Source organism: Acomys minous (assembly GCF_964271855.1).
Source record: "Acomys minous genome assembly, chromosome: 5".
NCBI lineage: Eukaryota > Metazoa > Chordata > Mammalia > Rodentia > Muridae > Acomys > Acomys minous.
The window spans coordinates 42,844,482-42,864,230 of NC_140494.1; the positions used below are offsets into that span (position 1 = coordinate 42,844,482).

The 19,749-nt window shown below is 40.1% G+C and overlaps 1 protein-coding gene across 3 annotated transcripts in view; it reads right to left on the reverse strand.

Annotated features, from left to right (window-relative positions):
• Nucleotides 1-9,683: 9,683 nt before the first annotated feature.
• DNAH5 (dynein axonemal heavy chain 5) overlaps nucleotides 9,684-19,749 on the reverse strand; it is a 279,963-nt gene continuing 269,897 nt past the window's right edge. For all 3 annotated transcript variants that reach the window (XM_084781257.1, XM_084781256.1, XM_084781258.1), the window contains one exon: nucleotides 9,684-11,376. In XM_084781257.1, the coding sequence (XP_084637383.1) occupies nucleotides 11,225-11,376 (152 nt within the window). In that variant the 3' untranslated portion in view covers nucleotides 9,684-11,224. The remainder of the gene's footprint in view (nucleotides 11,377-19,749) is intronic.

The following is a 19,749-nucleotide window of genomic DNA, read 5'->3' on the forward strand; positions in this document are numbered from 1 at the left end:
GTTCTTAAAAGCTGGAGACATTGCTATTTGGTGTTTTATTACTTTATGGTATATTCATAAGTCCTTGGTATTCTTTATTCATTATAAGTGAGCTTACTGGCAATACTTCCTGTGGTAATTTAAGTTTTACTTTGTTTTTAATTTTAACATTTCTATTTAATTTTTGTTATATCAGAATCTTGATTTCCTTCTTCAATTTTACATTGCATTTTAAATTTATTTTCCTCACTCCACTCTTCCATTTGAATCCTATTTGAGTTTGTGGATAAATCTTACTGCTTAACTTTTACATTGTTTTTCCATTATTTGAACCACTTTATTATCTTTAGACTTAAGTTGTTGGGGAGCTATGAGAATTTGCAGTATCATACTGCTTTGTTTGTTCATATTGGTTGTGTCTCTAGATTACAACTTACATTTTGTTAGGATTATTCTCATTCCCATTAATTGTTTTTAAATGAGAACTTTATATGGTCAGCCTCTCATGGGATCATGATATATCACTCACTTAAAAAGGGAGAGTAAAAAGAAAAAGCTAAAATAACCTGGTGTTCAAGTGGAATAAAAGGTAATTGGAAATATTAATTATACCTTAAATAAAGTTAAAAAGAAGATATAGTTAAAGAATGAATTTGAATTTTGAAAATTATGAAAGGTGATAATAATAAAAAGAAGAGGGTAGTAAAGAAAAATGCAGAAGATTCAAGAAGAAAAACAGCATCGAATTATGTGTGGCAAAGTGAGAAATAGGAGTAAATAGAAACAACAAATTTTGAAGAAAAAAACACTAAGAAAATCCTAACAAGCAGAAAACAAATGCAAAACCAAAACCAAACAAACAAAAAAAAAATTTTTAAAGCACCAGTCATTATGTCTTTCTTGCTGAAGAGAAAAAAATACAACTTCTGTCCAGAGTTTGTTTTGAATTTCATTTGGAAAAGGAGCGCTAAATGGCTATGCTATTTTTTTCTTACATGCTACATCATGAAAAAGAGGAAAATAATTTTCTTTGGAGTCAGAACAGTCCAGAAATCACTGTGTGTGGGATGATTCCATTCTGTCTTCCCTGCTGAGTTGATTTCTGTATATAGATTTACGGGGTCAGACAATGCAGGATCCTCTCTCTAACTGCTCTCCTCAGCAGGGTCCTAGGAATCCTTATTTAAATGATCCTGTCTTAGCAAAGGGTCTTTATTTGTGCACATTTGATGGGAAAAAGTCACAAGCATCAGTGGCTGCATTCCTCCAAGTTTGCAAGTTTGTTGGGTTTTTGTTTGTTTGTTTTGTTTGTTTGTTTGTTTGTTTGTTTGAGATCTTCTGAGCACAGAAGACTTTGCTGTCCTGGCAGGGCATAAAGTTCATTGTGTGTGACCTGGCCTCACAGCTCTCTGCCCTTGCACTCCTGCACACTTCTCTGTGAAGTCGCTCACCTGATACTTTGTTTCAGATGTGAAGATGCAGGGAAGAACTAGATTACTCTAATCTACCTTTTTCCTCCTTGGTGGATGTCATCAATAGTATTGATTCTCACAAACTTTAAATCAGCATCTCAGTCCTGGCTGCTCGAACAGGTTATCCTGACTGTCCTTTCCAAGTGTGGCTTAATTAGACTGTGGAAAGGTCATCAAGATTACTCTAATGCTCAGCTCCAGTTAAGAACCATTATGCTCTGAAATTAGCATTGTGTAATGAAGCACCAGAGATTTATAACTACATATATGGTCTTCACTGTCACTCATCTCCTTTTCATCATCTCCATGTGTGACCACTAGTTTGTGAATGCAATGGTCAGATTCCCTAGATCAGGTGAGCAAAACGCTTGCTCAGGACGAACATCGGCGTCAGCCGTCAGGACTGAATGCCAGTCTTACAACCCTGAGTGTACTTGCATACTCCACATTTGAACTCTCCCACGGAATTTACTTACAATCACACTCCACCCAAAACAACAAAGACAAGAATATTTACGGAAAGACACATGAGGACCTCTAATCTGAAAAGACTAGCTGTGGCCTGTCCAATCTCCTACCCGTAAAGATGTGTTGGAATCTGTGCACTATCTAACTGGCAAAGGCTCCCTAGGGTGTGAATAACCCTAAAATCACACTGAGATTTAGTAGAGAGTCTGTAGATATCCCAATCCTCACCTTAAAGGTCTCTTCAACAGCAGTGGCCCGTGTGTTTTATTCCAGGAGAGCTGCTAGGATATTACCGTTTCAAGGTAGCATTGAGTACTGCGGGCTGTGTACACAGCTCTGGTCGAATTTCTTCTATAAGAAGTGCTGTTTCAAATTACGGTTTGGCTGGCATGAAACAATATTGCTAAGTCTATTTAATTGTCAAATGATGTCTCATCCTCTTAAAGAATTCTTCATCTTTTTGGAAATGATTTCATTGTTTAAAAACTAAGCTAATTGGCTTGTGTCTGCATTATAAGGCATTGATTTTAGAACCTATTTCGGTTTTAAAACCTGTTCTTAACAGCCAGGCATTCTGGCATATGCCTGTAATCCCAGAACTCAGTGAGGCAGAGGCAGGTGGATCTCTGTGAATTTGAGGTCAGCCTATTCTACAAAGTAAGTCCAGGACAGTAAAAGCTACATACAGAGAAACCTTGTCTCAAAACAAACAAACAAACCTGTGCTACCAACACCATGCGTACATACAACTGCCAGTGTGCCAACATTAACGGAAGTCCAAAGAAGTGAGCTCAGTAAACTTCAAACCCCTACCCAGATCTAGCCAATGGACAGGACATTCTCCACAATTGAGTGGAGAGTCGGGTCTCACTTTCACACATACTCTGGTGCCTCATATTTGACCACGTCCCCTGGATGGGGAGACCTGGTGGCACTCAGAGGAAGGATAGCAGGCTACCAAGAAGAGACTTGATACCCTATGAGCATAGACAGGGGGAGGAGGTGCCCCTCAGTCACAGTCATAGGGGAGGGGAGTAAGGGGAAAATGGGAGGGAGGGAGGGATGGGAGGATACAAGGGATGGGATAACCATTGAGATGTAATATGAAAAAATTAATAAAATAAATTTTTTTAAAAAAGAAGTGAGCTCAGCAATTCTGTGACAGTTAATAAGAATCAAAATGGAGTTACTTGTATCAACACTAGCAAAAATGAAGTCCGAAGTCATGAAAGGTTCTTATTCCTGATTGTCCACCATTGTTATTATTACACTTACAGAAGCTATGACATAAAGTTAACCTTACAAAAGGCCACCATAACCTCATACAAAATTAATTCGGCAGAAGCACCGTTCAGCAGCTTTCTACCCAATCTACTTAGCCCAACATCACTTCTCTTATTAGCGGCTCTGCTCGAGGGCTGTTGTCTCAAAATGTTTTATGTACTACAGATCGTTTTTGCCTTTTAAAAAAAAGTCTGCCTTGCCTCAGTCTTTTTAAGTATGATCGGCTGATAACCACTGGTAATTCACTATGGCACAGTGCAGTCACTCTCTGATTATTAGCCTGGCAATTCATACCACTAAAACTTAGAAAGCCTCTCACTGTTCCTCATCCATCCCAAACTTATCAGTGAAATCCTCACCTATGTGATATCAACTAGGGGTCAATAGTTTATTCCCTTGACTCTCGGCATCAGGGAAATAGATTAATAAAACAAATAACAAATAGGAATAAAATAAAGAAAGCTAAAGAAAATTAGATGTGCACATTACCTTTTGTCCCAGTTAATGCTCAATTTTCTGACTTCTAACGCCAATAAGAGAATGTTTTTGTTTTCTTAGAATATTATTCAACTAACACTGATAATCTTTTTAAAGTCTTTTATTTGTATCATTTATGAATCTTCAGTATAAGTTGTATAATGTATCAGGAGCTATGAAATATAAACAAATAATTTACTATGTTCCCAAACTACTAAACACATTTTAAGTACCTGCTAGAACAGCAAAAATTGTCCCTGGCGCATGCAAATGCTTTGCAAATGATAAAACACTAAGATGTTTCAAAGGTCTTTTTCTAGAAGTCTCCTGGGATTTGCTTTATCTATTTGCATAAATAAATTATAAATGGATACAGCACAGCTGACTGAATTCAGCAAGGTGAAATTCAGGAATGAATATTAAACCATGCTTGGCCATAAAGAGAAGTGTTCAATATCCACTGTCAGCACAGGTCTTGACTCAGGGTCTTTCCTGGCCTCTTCACTCCGTTATTTTCCAGGTATTCTCTTTGGTGTCTTTCATCACATTTAATCTCCTTTTCTCTCAGCTACTCAGAATGCACACTCTATGCAGACTTGTTAAAAACTGACTCCTGACCAAAGTGTTAGAGAAAACTTAATTGGCTCTCCACGTTAGTCTGCTTGGAAGAACATTTGATATGAGTTCTGTGCATATTAGCCAAAGCAAAGAAATAAATAAAGAACAGCACTACAGCAAGCATAAACCATGACACGAGCAGAGCAAGTGCCATGCTGTACAGTGTGTCTTGGTTCTGCCCACAAGATGCACACAGCAAGGTGCAATGATGTATTGCTCAACAAAAAAAATGCCACTTGGCATGCTAATTAAAGAGAAGACAAGGCACCCACCCAACATAGACTTGGAAACAATTAAGCATGCTTATAAATTCAGAACCTTGGAAAACTAAATTGAGCCCTAAATCAGAGAGGCCCTAAAGACTACAGGGAAGGGATACTTATTAGCCAGACCCAAAGTGCATGTCTGAGTGTTCCTAAGAAGGAGATAGTCACAGCCTAATAAGACTTCATATTAAACTCTTTATGGGACCAAAGTCACAATATGAGATCACAATAGTTTGTTGTTTGAAAACACTATGTTCCAGAAGATCAGACATACACACACAACCTTATTTTTACTTGCCAGTCAGTCATTCTGCCATGAAATGGGATCATTTGAGGAATTATGAAATCAATCTCAGTGTCTCAATCTGCCAGAGATATAGTTATATGCTGAACAAGAAAGCTCTAACAGTGTCTGAGGAAAGAAGGTATGAAGCTACATCTCTGTTGCTGTCACTCACTCAGGACACGCCCTTCTCCACATCCCATTCCTTCTTACCCACATCATCTCTTTAGATGACAGGAGGACAGGAGTCTGTATGTACTATTGTCCCCTATCTTCTTAGATTTATGGCTTCCCAGATCAGAACCAGTGAAGTCTCACAGATACAGACTACAGACAACACATTCTACCTTTTAGTCAGTAAAGATAAGTTTATGTATAATAGAAAAGAGTCTTCCCATTGAAGATCACTGAAAATATGATTATGGACGCAGCTTCTTATGTCAAATAATATGTCTGATCCTAAAGCTGAGTTTGAATCCACCACAACCCTTCTCCTTGTGAGTTACTAATGGCCAGATAACCAGTGCCCACTAGACAGGGACCGTACCAATCAACAGACTAAAAAGCGTAGAACTCAGGAATTAAGCCAGATCACTCCCTCTTTTCAAAGCCTATTCATGTGTTTGTTGATTTTTCAAATCATTTTCCAATCTGGAGGACCATAATGTGAAAATAAACACTGTAAGAGACATTGTTCTGATGTGTTGATAGTGGCTAGTAATCAAATTTAAATACTTACACTACGTGTTTTAAATTCATTTCTAATACCTGCAAAAGAAGGATTTAAATTGTAGGAGTGATTATGTACCTCATGAGGACCATTTTGAGAACATTGCTCACAAGCATATATATTAAAACTTTGCTAAAAATTTTCATGTCACTAAATCTTTGTCATTATGTACTCACATCCAATTTTATATCATACTAAAACTTCAAATAAATGTTCATTGATAATAACAGTTTTAGTGCTTTGTGGTTTCGGAACTAAATCTTAAAGCTGCTTAAGTATAACATGTATGGTTGTAGCATTATGTCCCCAACATGGGGAGTAAAAAGGTTTGTTTCCACTTACAAGTTCGATTCCCTCAGAGGAAAACCAGGGCACAGCTCAGGGCAGCAACCTGGAGGCAATCTCTGCAACACAGACCATGCCTACTGGCTTGTTTTGTACAGCTGGCTCTCAAGGTGAAAGCACACACAGTGGACTGCCTCTACCATATCAATCATTACTCAAGAAGATGCTTCCAACGTCCACAGGCCAAGCTGACGGAACGAGGCATTTCCTCAGTGAGGGTTCCCTCTACCCAGATAGGGCTAGCTTCTGTCAAGTCAGCCAAAACAACCCTCACAGGCAGCAGGAGGGTGGTCCCAGGGCTTGTTGGTTTGAGCTGCTTTCGTTTTTCCTTGAGGTCAAACTGTAGATGTCGCCTCCTCAAGCCTATCCTGTCTGTCTTAGATGCTTTTTTACTGCTGTGATAAGACGCTATGACCAGGACAGTAAACAAAAGAGTGCATTGAGGGCCTCCAGTCCACAACCCCTTACTCCCATGTCCTAATTGACTCTGAACCCAGAACCACGTGACTTTATGCTGCCACTTGGGATGGAATCTGACCCCCTCCTTGATAGGTGTTGCTTCATTATTGCTGTTTAGGAGCTGATAATTCCTTAGGCTTTTTTTTTTTAACAAGTTACAGGACTAGATGGGTGAGCTCTGCCCTGTGAGCAACCTCTCTTTATTCCATTTTGCATCAGACCTCTCTTTATTTCTTTCAGTTCAAATCTTGGTTCCAACATTACATTCTTATCCTCTTCTTCTCCTTAAATTGTGTATTTTTTATCTTTATTTTTGCTGTGATCACTCTTTTTCATTGTAGATCTGCAGAAGCATGATTACTATTAACCAAGCCAACAAAGTCATGTCCCTCAATAGAAGAATGGATAAAGAAACTGTGGTACATATACACTATGGAATATTATTCAGCTATTAAAAACAAGGAATTCCCGAAATTTGTGGATAAATGGATTGAGCTAGAAATGATCATAATGAGTGAGTTAACCCAGAAGCAGAAAAACTCAAATGGTATATACTCACTTATATCTGCATATTAGCCCAAGGGGCATGTCCCATGAAAGCCTTCACTTACCAGGAAACTGAGACAGAGGGGAGGATATTCTAGTGGGACTCTAGATGAGAGAAGCATGGGAGAATGGCAAAGTAGAAGGATCCAGAGGGTCCTAGAAGCCTACAAGTAGAATATTATGATAGGCAGATTTGGGCTCAGGGGTCCCACTCAAACTAATGTTCCAGCCAAGGTCAATACAGGCGGTAAACCTTAAACCCCTACCCAGATCTAGCCAATGGACAGAACACTCTCCACAGTAGAGTGGAGAGTGGGATATTACTTTCTCACATACTCTGGTGCCTCAACTTTGACCATGTCCCCTGGACGGGGAGACCTGGTGGCAATCAGAGGAAGGACAGCAAGTTACCAAGAAGAGACTTGATACCCTATGAGCATATACAGGGGGAGGTAATCCCCCTCAGGAACAGTCATAGGGGAGGGGAATAAGGGGAAAATGGGAGGGAGGGAAGAATGGGAGGATACAAGGGATGGGATAACCATTGAGATGTAACAAGAATAAATTAATAAAGGAGGAAAAAAAAGAAATATACTCTGCAAGTGAAATGAGTCAAAACAACTCAGTTTAGCCTCTGGCAGATTTTATTTTAGGACTGATGAAGAAAGCAAGCACATTGTTTGCCAAAATATCACAAGAATTGTGTATCTAGGCTGATTATTAGCATTATTTCCTTCTGAAACTTCTTCAGGTGGGCTTCTAAGGTTCATATGGTTCTCAGCACTACTGTCTTCCTCACTCCTACTAAGATGGTCTGTAACAGGCTGCATTAAACCACTTTCCTAGTCCAGAGTCACAAAGACTTAACATTCCTCGAAAACAAAAACAAAAACCACACACACACATGCATAGTCATGCATGCATGTACACACACACACACACACACACACACACACACACACACACACACACACACACCAGTAGAGTCATGCCTGTCATAGCAACAGCCCACTCCATGGCTCTCACATGTCTCAGTTACTTTCCTATCCTTGTGATAAGAAATCATGACTAAAGCAACTTATAGAAATAAGGGTTTGTTAGAGAGTTAGAGTCTTTGACTCTTTTTTTTTTAATTTTATTAATTTATTCTTGTTACATCTCAATGGTTATCCCATCCCTTGTATCCTCCCATTCTTCCCTCCCTCCCATTTCCCCCTTACTCCCCTCCCCTATGACTGTTCCTGAGGGGGATTACCTCCCCCTGTATATGCTCATAGGGTATCAAGCCTCTTCTCGGTAACCTGCTGTCCTTCCTCTGAGTGCCACCAGGTCTCCCCCTCCAGGGGACATGGTCAAATGTGAGCCACCAGAGTACGTCTTATGGCAACAAGTGGTAGGCATGACACTGGAGCGGTGACTGAGAGCTTACATCCTGAGTCACAAACAGGAGCAGAGAGTTAATTGGGAATGACTTGGACTTTTGAAACCTCAAAGCCTACACCCAGAGATACACTTCCTCCAACTAGAATACACCACATAGCTGCCCCCCTCCCCCACAAAACAGTCCACTAACTGGGGAGCAAGTGCTCAAATACAAGTCTATGGGAGCCAAACTGATTCACACTACCACATGGCGCAATCAAAAAAGGTCGCTCCAGGCAAACAGCTAGCAGGATGGAGATGATGCTGTGGCTCATATGGCTCTTGTGTGTCCCCTAGTAGGGACATGATCTCCCTAACTCTGGGTTGGTTTGCTTTGCATCCACATGCCCTATAAAGGAAGCTCCGAGAGATGACTTGAATTATGCTTCCGCCCCGAATGAACGGGTGTTTTATGGAGAAAGCCTTACCTTGTGTTTCAAGTCCAAAAGGTTTCTAGCTGCCCCGAGGGTCAGCAAAGAGCTGTTTGCAAACACATGGCAAAAAGAATGAGGGAAGAACTCAGGGGGAGGGGCATGGTGGAACACATGTCAGACAGGCAAGAACGTACATCTACTGTCTAGCTAATAAGAGACAGCTCATAGGGGGCACTTCAGTTAGTTTAAACAGTTAGTTTAAAACACATGCTGAGTGTACAGAGGTACAATTCAGTGAAGATCTCATGGTGCAGCTTCTACCTACTCACTATTCATATCTGTGGCATATCCACTAATTCAATTCACAGCCCTGAATTCACAATCTTGACGTCTCTTTCTGTACATCCTACATACGTCATGCTACCTGCTCTAAGACTGAGGTTACATATAATTACATGACTAAATAACTGCTTGTTTCCTGCACCTACACCTGTTAGGTTCACTGTATCACCAGCTGAGCAGAGGATCCAGCACATAGGCACTGTGAAATGAATACAAACGAAATAACTCAATAGCGGCACAGACAGAAAAGATGGCCCCAGCACTCTGCAGTGACCCAGGTCCCATAGAGTGGTTTACAGTACATCCCTGGCTGTCTGCCCCCTCAGACACCTGATTCATTGGGAAGAGATCAAATAGAACCAGAGTGGCTGAGCAGAAAGGAGCCTCATCCTGGCTTCATGGCACCTATGTTAAGTTCATTTCTAATGTTTTATAATTGTTTGTATAGTGTCCTTTTCTACTTTGGGTCTCTGGAACTTGCAAATCTATACTAACATCTTCTGACATAAATTTATATGAATCATAAATTTTCAAATTTGATAGAATACAGTTTTAAAAGTCTTTTTCTGGGTTCTTAATAGCAATTATCCCCGTTCAGAAAACAGTAAACAACCCCAATTTGGCCACTTATTAGCAACCTTTATTAGTTTGCACCACATTCTAATTTTTATTATCTGTTGTTAAAAATAAAATAATCAGCAAAACTTCTCCAGCATCAGCTGATGTGTTAATCCATACACAAAGGAAGCTGTTCAGAAGGGGGCAGTATCACCCATGATCAGTTGGAGTCACACCAACTAAGCAGACATAATGAGACTCAAGTCATGATGCTGAATGAGGCTACACTCTCTGGGGAACAGACACTCTCCCCGTGCACCACAAGACCCCATTACCTCACAAGAAACTCCAGTGAATCAAACCTACAGCTAAACTACAGTTTTAATCATAACACCGATTACATTTCATGGTCATGGTACATAGTAATAGGTGAAGCACGTCATTTATAGCCATAATAAATGAGGAGTTCCTTGGGGAACACGTTGCCTAACTAGTGAAACCCCTCTGGATTCCCCTGCACACCTTCCAGGGCTTTCATTGTCCCCTATTCTTCTCCTAACGGATAACATTTTAAATTGCTGTTTTTATTTTTCCATATTATTATGTAATTTTGTCCACGTTCAAACACACTTCACAGCGGCAGTTGCAGAGAGATCAGTATTTTGTACACTTTGTCTTTCGTTTATTAGTATGCTTGACGTTTTCTCCTAAGGTACTCCGCAGTGCCACTTTTCATAGTTGTCTGATACGTCCTGCTTTCTGCTAGCATAGTTTTACAGTTGAACATTCAGAGCACGTCTGTTTATTTCCTTTATTAAATATAACTTTTCATATAAAACGTGTCTTCAGTTAGTTTACCCCTTTGGTATAGAGCAATAAAAATCAAAGCCTGTGGATGTGGCTTTTTTTATGTTTCTTTCTCTGTTTAAATTATTTTACAGAAAGATTGGATCGGTTTCTACTGCTCTAACAATTTGCGAGCATATCAGCAGTACAGATCCCGCACGATTTTTTGTCAGATATTAATCAGTACCTTGTTACTAATTATAAGGAAGACTGAATGTCGCTCTATGTGTTTGCACTCCAAGTTCACCTGAGCTGTCTATTTACAATCTTAATCCATCTCCTATTTTCTATTATTTTGTAAAAGATATTTTAATTAGCTGCTTGTAGCCTTGAAAGTAAGTCTCTTAACCTGGCCAAAAGGCAAAAAGCAACAGAAATAAAATTGGCACAAGCTTCCCCTGTTACCTTAGGGAACCTGGCTGCTACCAGAACCAGAATTAACAGAGAAGCAATCCCTTGGAGGAAACAGCATCTGCTTAGCATAGAATTCCAATAGAAATAAAAAGAAAATAGATGAGTAGAGGTTTGGTGTCCACAATTCATTAGGAGGTTGTTGATTATGCTCTTAAATCAGTATTTTTCAAACAAATGCAAGGATCAATCACCAAAACAAAACAAGTAAAATGCAACTAAGCATCCAAGGAAGTGAGTGGGACTGTGTTATCTCATTAATTGGACACAAGACAGTCTGATTTATGCATATCCGTCACTGACAGAAAAATAGAGAGTAAAGTAATTTGGATGGTGCATCTCTGTTACTTGACATCACAGAGAAGGGCAACCCCACGGAGAACCCAGTGTTCAGGGTGCTGGACTGTCTTGAGCTCTACAGCAGCAATGTAGTTCAAGTCTGTTCGGACTGGCTTCTTGTAGATGGGACAGCTGTACAACCGAGGATCTCTTGCAGCTACAAAACACAATGTATAACAGAAAGGAATTTGAATAATCTCTAAGTGAAATACCTGAGAGCTCAAGCCAAGCTTGTATATTCTGGAGGTCAGTCCAAGAACGGACAGGCTCATAGGATGGAGACCTAAGCTTCTGAGATTTTAGGATCCCTGCATGTGACGGACGCTATCGTGACAGCCACGGCAAGACATTCAGCCTCATGTTGGCCTTGTCAGTTCCTCACGTATGACCCTGACAGCAACTACCGTTCACGTTCACATCCTTCCCCTTTATCTCCACATATGAATTTGACACCCCCTTCCACTCATTCTCCTTGGTCTCTTCTCCTCATCTCATATGCCTACTTCTTCCTTCACTGTCCTTTTAAATCAGTAAGTATTTTTTTTTCTTTCAAACAAATGCAAGGGTTGACCGCCAACGACAAAACAAGTGAAATGCAACCAAGCATCCAAGGAAGTGTGTGGGCTCCCGTTCGGCACAAGGCTCCTTCCGCTTTGCATCACGCTGCATAGCATTTACTTCATCTTCATCAGTTATTTATAATTTCGTCTTCAACCTTCTCTTGCTGTAGTTTTCATCACATGTAAATCATGTGGGAGAGGGAGCATCCCCAGCCAAACAAAGTGTTGTGAGTGTCCTTTATAAGCAAAGAACTAAAAATATCTGGGAAACAGAGACGGCTATGGCCATGAGATTCATTTCTCCCTTGAGAACCAGGAGACAAAGAAACAGGACAGTTTGAGATTCGGTTCTCCTATTTTAGAGTACAGGCCTAGCACAATTTCCAAAAGTAACTTTGCAGCCCTAGTTCATCTCCATCCATCAGAAATCCCCCCACAAATCATCCACAGGCTCTTCCCCTCCAGCCCTGGACACCCCATGCTTAGGGACAGAGCCAAGTATTAGGAACACTAAGCCAACACAGGTTATGTAGACCCTCTTTAAGAAAAACCATGAACATTTACAAATATTAATTAGGTCTGGGAGTAGCATGGGAATTCAAGCCCCATCAGTGTCTTATACGTTCGAGCCTGCCCACGACAATTTACCTTTACGTCCATCTAATGACCATCTCAGGCATAGTGTATTCTCCTATGTTCACTTTGAGAACAAACGGCTCACCCACACGGAATCCCTGCATGACTTCGGAAAGCATGTGGAGTATTGTGCTTCACTCTCATGTAACTACTGAGATGGAACCATATTTCACTAAAAGGGCAACTTAACCATAGTGCATTAGCTTAATGAAGCTGTGCATTGAGATGGATAATGCTTGCCTAACAGATTACAAAAGGTGCTAGCAAATATTACAGTCTCATCATTTAACTCATTAGGAACTTTATCCAGATATCTATGTGTTTTTAAGTACCATTTTAAGTTACCATGAAGGGTTAACTAATATTTGATTTTATTTTATGCATGCCTTGTATAAAATATTCTGAAGTGGTGACTCAGGACAGAGGTGCTCCTACCCTGAGTGAACATATGGGGACATTTAGGGTTATTACAACTGAGGACTTGACTAGCACCTAGTGAACAGATGCCAGGGATGCTGCACATAATGTATAATTCAGAGAATAACACCCTAAAATGGAGTTATCCATAGCAAAAGCAGGCATGGTGTCAAGGCTGACAGACACTGGGCTAGGACAACAAAGTCATGGGTATTACAGTGCTTAACAGTTCTGTGTAGACCTGATCTCATTAAAGTCATCACCAGAAATAATAAAAACAGCATAATATCTAATTCTCAGATTTGTATGTTCCTTCTGCAGTTATTCTTAGTATAGTGCTAGCAGCACTAAGTAGGAAAATATATGGAATGCCATGTCTGTGGTGTGTGTGATGTATGTGGTATGTGTGTGTGTGTGTGTGTGTGTGTGTGTGTGTGTGTGTGTGTGTGTTTCTGATCAAGTAAATGACTGACAATGAATCACAGAATATCAACTATACTGACATATTTAAATCCTTTAATTCCAGGATCTACAAGCATCCACAAAACATACAACTAATTGTTCTTGCTGTAAATTTGATTAACAACAATTTTATAAACCTTGAAGTCATTAGAGCCTTACCTCTGAGTCTAATAATTATAATAATTATTTCTTGTACAGTATTTGACTACTTGGATTCTAATTCCAAAGTACATTGAAATATAAAATAATAGAGTCCTTCTTAAGAGGCAGAGAACAATTCTCTGAAATGTTTATTCAGTTTTATTTATTTTTAATTGCTTCTTAACTGAAAGTGTGCATGCCAAGTCACAGCACATAGCAGACGTCTGCGATGGGATTAGAAGCCACCCCAAATATAATTTCATAGCGAAATGCTGCCACAGAAACAGATTGTGTGTGCCCAATCCCCTGCTTAGGCAAGTAACTTTTGAAGACAAGTGTTCAAGGGGAACAACTTAGGTACATATGTTTCAAGCCTGAGAGTTCCAGAAAACAGATTGGGGAGATGAAACTGGTGGACTCCACACTTTAGAATTCTAGATATTTTAATAAATTGCTGTGGAAAATTTCTCTTTTCTAGCCTCTTACCTTCCCTATCCATCCCATGCATCCATTCCAATACACTGCATATGTTTCTGCCCATATTCAAAGTAGCCAAGTTACTTCAAGCCGTTCCTTTCCTTGACCTCCTTGTTACTGACATTTAGGTTACTAGGCATTTTCCTCCATAAATGTCACTTTTTTCCATCTTAATATCTTGTGATTTTAAAATGGTACTGATAGTAATACTAATAAAACTATTTCATTCCATTCCTTCAGAAGGTTCAACTCTGTCAGTTCAGTAATTTAAACAACTCTGTTGTGAATAGTCATTAATATCATTTGCTCACTTTACAGATTAGAAAGCTGAAATACAAGGAAGTAATATATTTCTCCAAGTTATAAAGTTGTAAGAATCAAACTTGGACAGAAAGCCAATTAGGCTCCTAATCTTTGCAATACTTAGCATGTGCCATGCATGGCTGCCTCCTTGTCATTGCAGGAAAGTGTGACAATGAAGAGGAGAAAAATCTAACACTCCAGTTCAATTTGTGGCATATTCCAAAGACAAATAATTAACATTCACATGCATCCAACAGCAACATTGTTGCTTAGTATCCGTAGTCATCAGTAAGCCTAACAACTTGAAATTTCAATTTCCCCATCTGTAAAAGGAAAAAATATTTTACAGTTTGTGGCAAATTTCACATATGAAAATATATGTGAATGTCCATTATAATATAGCACCCTATGTTAAATATGCCATTTGCTTTTGCTAGTTTCCCTTCAACACATATGCATATACACCTGCATGTACACACATTCTCATGATCACACATACATACACACACCCATGCATGAACACACATGCATGTGCATATAGTCTCATGTTCACAGAGGCATGTACACACACAAGAAACACATGCACACACTTTATGCATGCACACACATGCATGCTACACATTCTCATGGTCACACAGAATGCACATATATACATTCACACACATGCATGCATGTGGAGAGCCGCAGATAGCAGCGCCCCCTGCTGCTTCCCCGGCACAATGCGCCCCTTTTGCACATGCGCAGTGAGCAAGCCCCTTATGCGCATGCCTGAAGGCATAGCGTGAGGTGGCGTGATCTGAACAAGGCATAGCGTGAGGTGGCGTGATCTGAACACGCCAACCAAGAGCGACATCGTGGCAGTCTCTGATAAGACCAGGTACACTATAAAAGTTCTGTGGGAGCTTTTCCCGGGGTCACTCCGATAGTCCAGGATCCTGAATAAACTGCGGCAAGAAGAGTTCCCGGTGTTGGTGTCTTTCCTGCTGGTTGGGGGCGGTATCGACACATGCACACATCTACATGTGCACACACACACAAATGAGTGCATATACATATGCATGCCCATTCGTGTACACACATTCATGCATGCACATTCATGCATGCCCATTCATGTACACACATGCATGCATGTTCACACAGATGTGCTTACAATTTTACCTTTCACTAAGAAAATTTCCCCAGACCGATGTTCCCCACAGCCTTGACAGAGTTCCACACTTTTGTTAGAAATGGATTAACTACTGTAAGGCCCAGGAATCAGGAGGTCACTTCGCAGACACCTTATGTTGCTTTTCCTACGTGACACAGATACCTGCACCATCTTAGATGAGAGAGATGAAGGTGCATTGTGACAAATACATTTACCTGGCAGGAAATAGCGTCATAAGCTTTGGAAATGCTGAAACCTCCCTCACATCCCACTGAGTGTTCAAGAAGTTGTGCCATAATCCCCAACCACTCCAAGCCCTGGCTTCCCTCCAATGCTCCTTAGCTATAGCCCTGAAGTTGGTTTAGGCACAACACTCTGCCCATGTAAGTAATTCCATAGATTAGCATAATTTCTCCTGTATCTGCTGCTTCCCAGCTTCTTTTGAGAAGAAAAAACTTTAGAGTTTGTATGTACATAGTTTTACCATTTTGGCGAATCCCGTAAAATTTTAGTGATTTTTCATGCCTAATGATAAACATGAACCATTAAATTTAAATATATGCCATTCTCATCTGCTAGTGTTAAAGCAAATATCCAACTATCTTCTTTTTGAAAATAAGTACATCAGTCCTGTTTCTGCCCTTCAGTGGTGACTTTATTTTAAAGTGATACATCATCTTCCATTTTAATGCAAAAACTATTAACTGAGAATTTTACTTCTAAAGTGCTACACTTGGAAACAGCCTAAATGCCCTTCAGTTGAAGAATGGATAAAGAAACTGTGGTACATTTACACTATGGAATACTACTCAGCTGTTAAAAGCAAGGAAATCCCAAAATTTGTGGACAAATGGGTGGGACTAGAAATGATCATAATGAATGACTTAACCCAGAAGCAGAAAGACTCACATGGTATATATTCACTTATGATTGGGCACTAGCCCAAAAGTCATGTCCCATGAAAGTCTTCACTTACCAGGAGATTGGGATAGATGTGAGGACATCCTACTGAGACTCTAGGTAAGAGAAATATAGGATGTGGGGAAATACAAGGGCCTAGAGGGTCCTAGAAACCTATAAGAAGAACATCATGATGGGTGGAAAGGGGCCCAGGGGGGTCTGCTCAAACTATTGCACTAACCAAGGTCAAAACAATAGTAAACATCAAACCCCTACACAGATCTAGCCAATGGACAGGACATTCTCCACAGTTATGTGGAGAGCAGAGACTGACTTTGACATGAACTCTGGTGCCTCATATTTGACCACCTCCCCTTGATGGGGAGGCCTGGTAGCACTCAAAGAAAGAATAAGCAGGATACCAAGATAAGACTTGATAGCCTATGACCATACAGTGGGGGAGGAGGTCCCCCTTGGTCATAGACCTAGGGGAGGGGAATAGTGTGAAAGTGGGAGGGAGGGAGGAATGGGAGGATACAAATGATGGGATGGCAATTGAGTTGTAATCTGAATAAATTAATAAAATTTTTAAAAATAAATAAATAAATAAATAATTTTCTGTCATTTAGACTTGAAAAAAATTAAAAAAAATAAAAATAAAGTGCTACCCTTGGAGAGTCCTTTGGTCAATAATGATGCCACATTTCTGTCTCTCAGTTAAAACATTATTTACTCATCAGAAGAGAATGAAACATTTAGCATGGAAGCAGCAATAGGAGTGTTAACTTTTCCTGTAGCAAACATGGTTCTTCAACCATAAAGAAAAACAAGTTCCACTTATGTCTGCTAAAACAAAGAAAGGAGTAAGAACCAAATATTCTTTTTCTTTTCAGTACCTTGACACTGCTCCCCGTTCCCTCCGCTTGCTTCATTCCCCACCACTCACCTGCTGCTAACGAGTCTCGGTACTGACTGATACTCAGGAGCATGGGCACAGCTGCGCTGTAACACTCTGCTATTAAGTAATAAAAAATTGCCTATATTATGAAGTTATTACTGCATTGTGGTCATGCTGAGACGTTCAATGTCAAATTGCTGTGGACTTTCACAGTTTAGTCACAAGGAAAGAAAAACAATACTTAACTCACTGTAGGAACGCCATCTCTTTCTTTTTATGAGGAACACATTTTCACAATAAATTGACTAGATAAGATGATATGATGAGGCAAATTTTCAAAGAAATATTTTGAGTGAAAATAATATTTCATTAATATTTGTATAAATTAACTCCTGGAGTCCCAGTAGCAAGTTGCAGCATCTTTCCCAATCCCCGCTGAGTGAAGAGTCTCAGAGGACATCCATATTGGACTAGTATCCAATTATAAGTGAGTATATACCATGTGCATCTTTCTGTGTCTGGCTTAACTCACTCAGGTGAGAGAGGTATGGGAGAATGGGGAAATAGAAGGACCCAGAGGGTCCTGGAACCCTACAAGAAGACCATCAAGGTTGACGGATCTGGACCTGGGGGGGCTGCGCAAACTGCTGTACCAACCAAGGACAATGCGTGCAGTAAAACTAGAGCCCCTATTCAGATCTAGCCAATGGACAGCACATTCTCCACTACTGTTTGGGGAGTGAGGACTGACTCTGACATGAACTCTGGTGCCCCCCTATTTGACCACTTCCGCTTGGCGGGAGGTCCCTCCTTCATCCTCCTGCCATTGTAAGAAATAGCCTTCTAAATTCCAAGTGTTTCCTTCCTCCTTACTCTTCACAATTTGCTTGCTTCCCTGCAACCTTTGAATGGCACTGTTACCTCTTCCTGGCCTCTCTTCCTTCCTCCCCTCACACCCTCTCTTCTCCACCCTGAGGAATCTCTTGAGAGAAATGATCTTCATGAGGAAAATACAGTTCTCTCTCTCTCTCTCTCTCTCTCTCTCTCTCTCTCTCTCTCTCTCTCTCTCTCTCTCTCTCTCTCTCTCCCCAAATCTTTAAGTCAAGCACATCCTTTATAGCTGGTCACCTTCTCCCTTGCCATCTTAATCCCATGTCAATCACCTACAGCACACAGAAGTTCTGTTCTTTGTGCCCTTGCTGTGTGTGGGTACTCATGGGCACCTACTGATTTCTTCCTGCCCCTACATCACCTCCCATAGCTGTATACACTCACCATCATCCTGTTCCTCATACAAGACATAGCCAGTGCTTCCTTGTAACACTGAACACTTCCTTTTGCTGCTAGATGTCAGCAGGCCTGTTTGTCTCTAAGACTCAGGACTATGTTCTGTCATTGCTGAAGTTTTAAATTATCACACATTTAGCTATAAGGATGTGTGATTTCCTCAGATAAACAAGGACTGTCTGAAATCTGTGCAGTCACTTACAGTCAGTTCTCAGTAATCACCTCATTTAAAGTCTTCATTAATGCAAATTAACAAATGCTGAGCTGTCACTCCTATGGGAAGTACCAGGCTAGCTTCCTGCAGACCTCTGAGGATATCATAGCTGGCATCAGCCAATCAATATATAATCTTGTTTATGTGTTTTTCTGTATGGTGGCACCTTTTAAATGTATCCAGCTGATTAATTAAGATTCACACATGATCATAAGCACCATACTTGCACCTAAAGACAGTGTAATATATGCATTCTCTCCACAATTATACTACAGAGACTTCCTATGCTTAGAAAGGTATATTTTCCTTAAGTATTATAATGGGGACCAGTCACAGAGAACAGAAATAGAAATTATACATAATATACATTATTATATATAATATTTCTGTACATGTCCATATATTTTATACAGTATATAAAAGTATATGTATTATATATGTATGTCTATATACACTATCTATATTATATGTGTATATAATGAAAAGCGTAACAAAAAAATTGGGCCATGAAAATGGCATTTGTTTATAGTACAATCTCAAACCAGAAGGCCTAGCATTCCCAGGTTCAGCCTCACCTGGGAGCCAAGGTGTTTATTAAGCAGCATAAATACTGTGCTTCGCTGTGCACATCTAGGATGAGTGGAAGTATCAGCATCAGTATTGTGAATAAACATTAGTACAAACATCAGATCTGCAAGTAACAAAATGACACTTGCTCCTTGTAGCTCCCCAAGACGTTGAAACTGAGCCACAAGAATGACATTCTGCAGATGGAATACAGGTAGACAGCCACGGAATGACTGGGTGAGCTTATGCTATCTCCCTCTGCCAAGAAAAACCTTTCTCCAGCTCTGAGCCATGTTCCTTTTTGTCCACATCTCAGAATCAGTCTAACTAACCTAAGCTCTCCGTCATAGCTGGTAACCTTCTGTGCTTTGTAAGCCTTCTGAACATACCTATTATAATATTTTTTCATAATTATATTTTAGTATTCATTTTTATGGGTCTTGTTCACTGTGTGTCCTATGGGCAAGACCTGGTTGATAATTATCTTTGTCTAGTAGCATGTAAGGTTGTAGCTGATA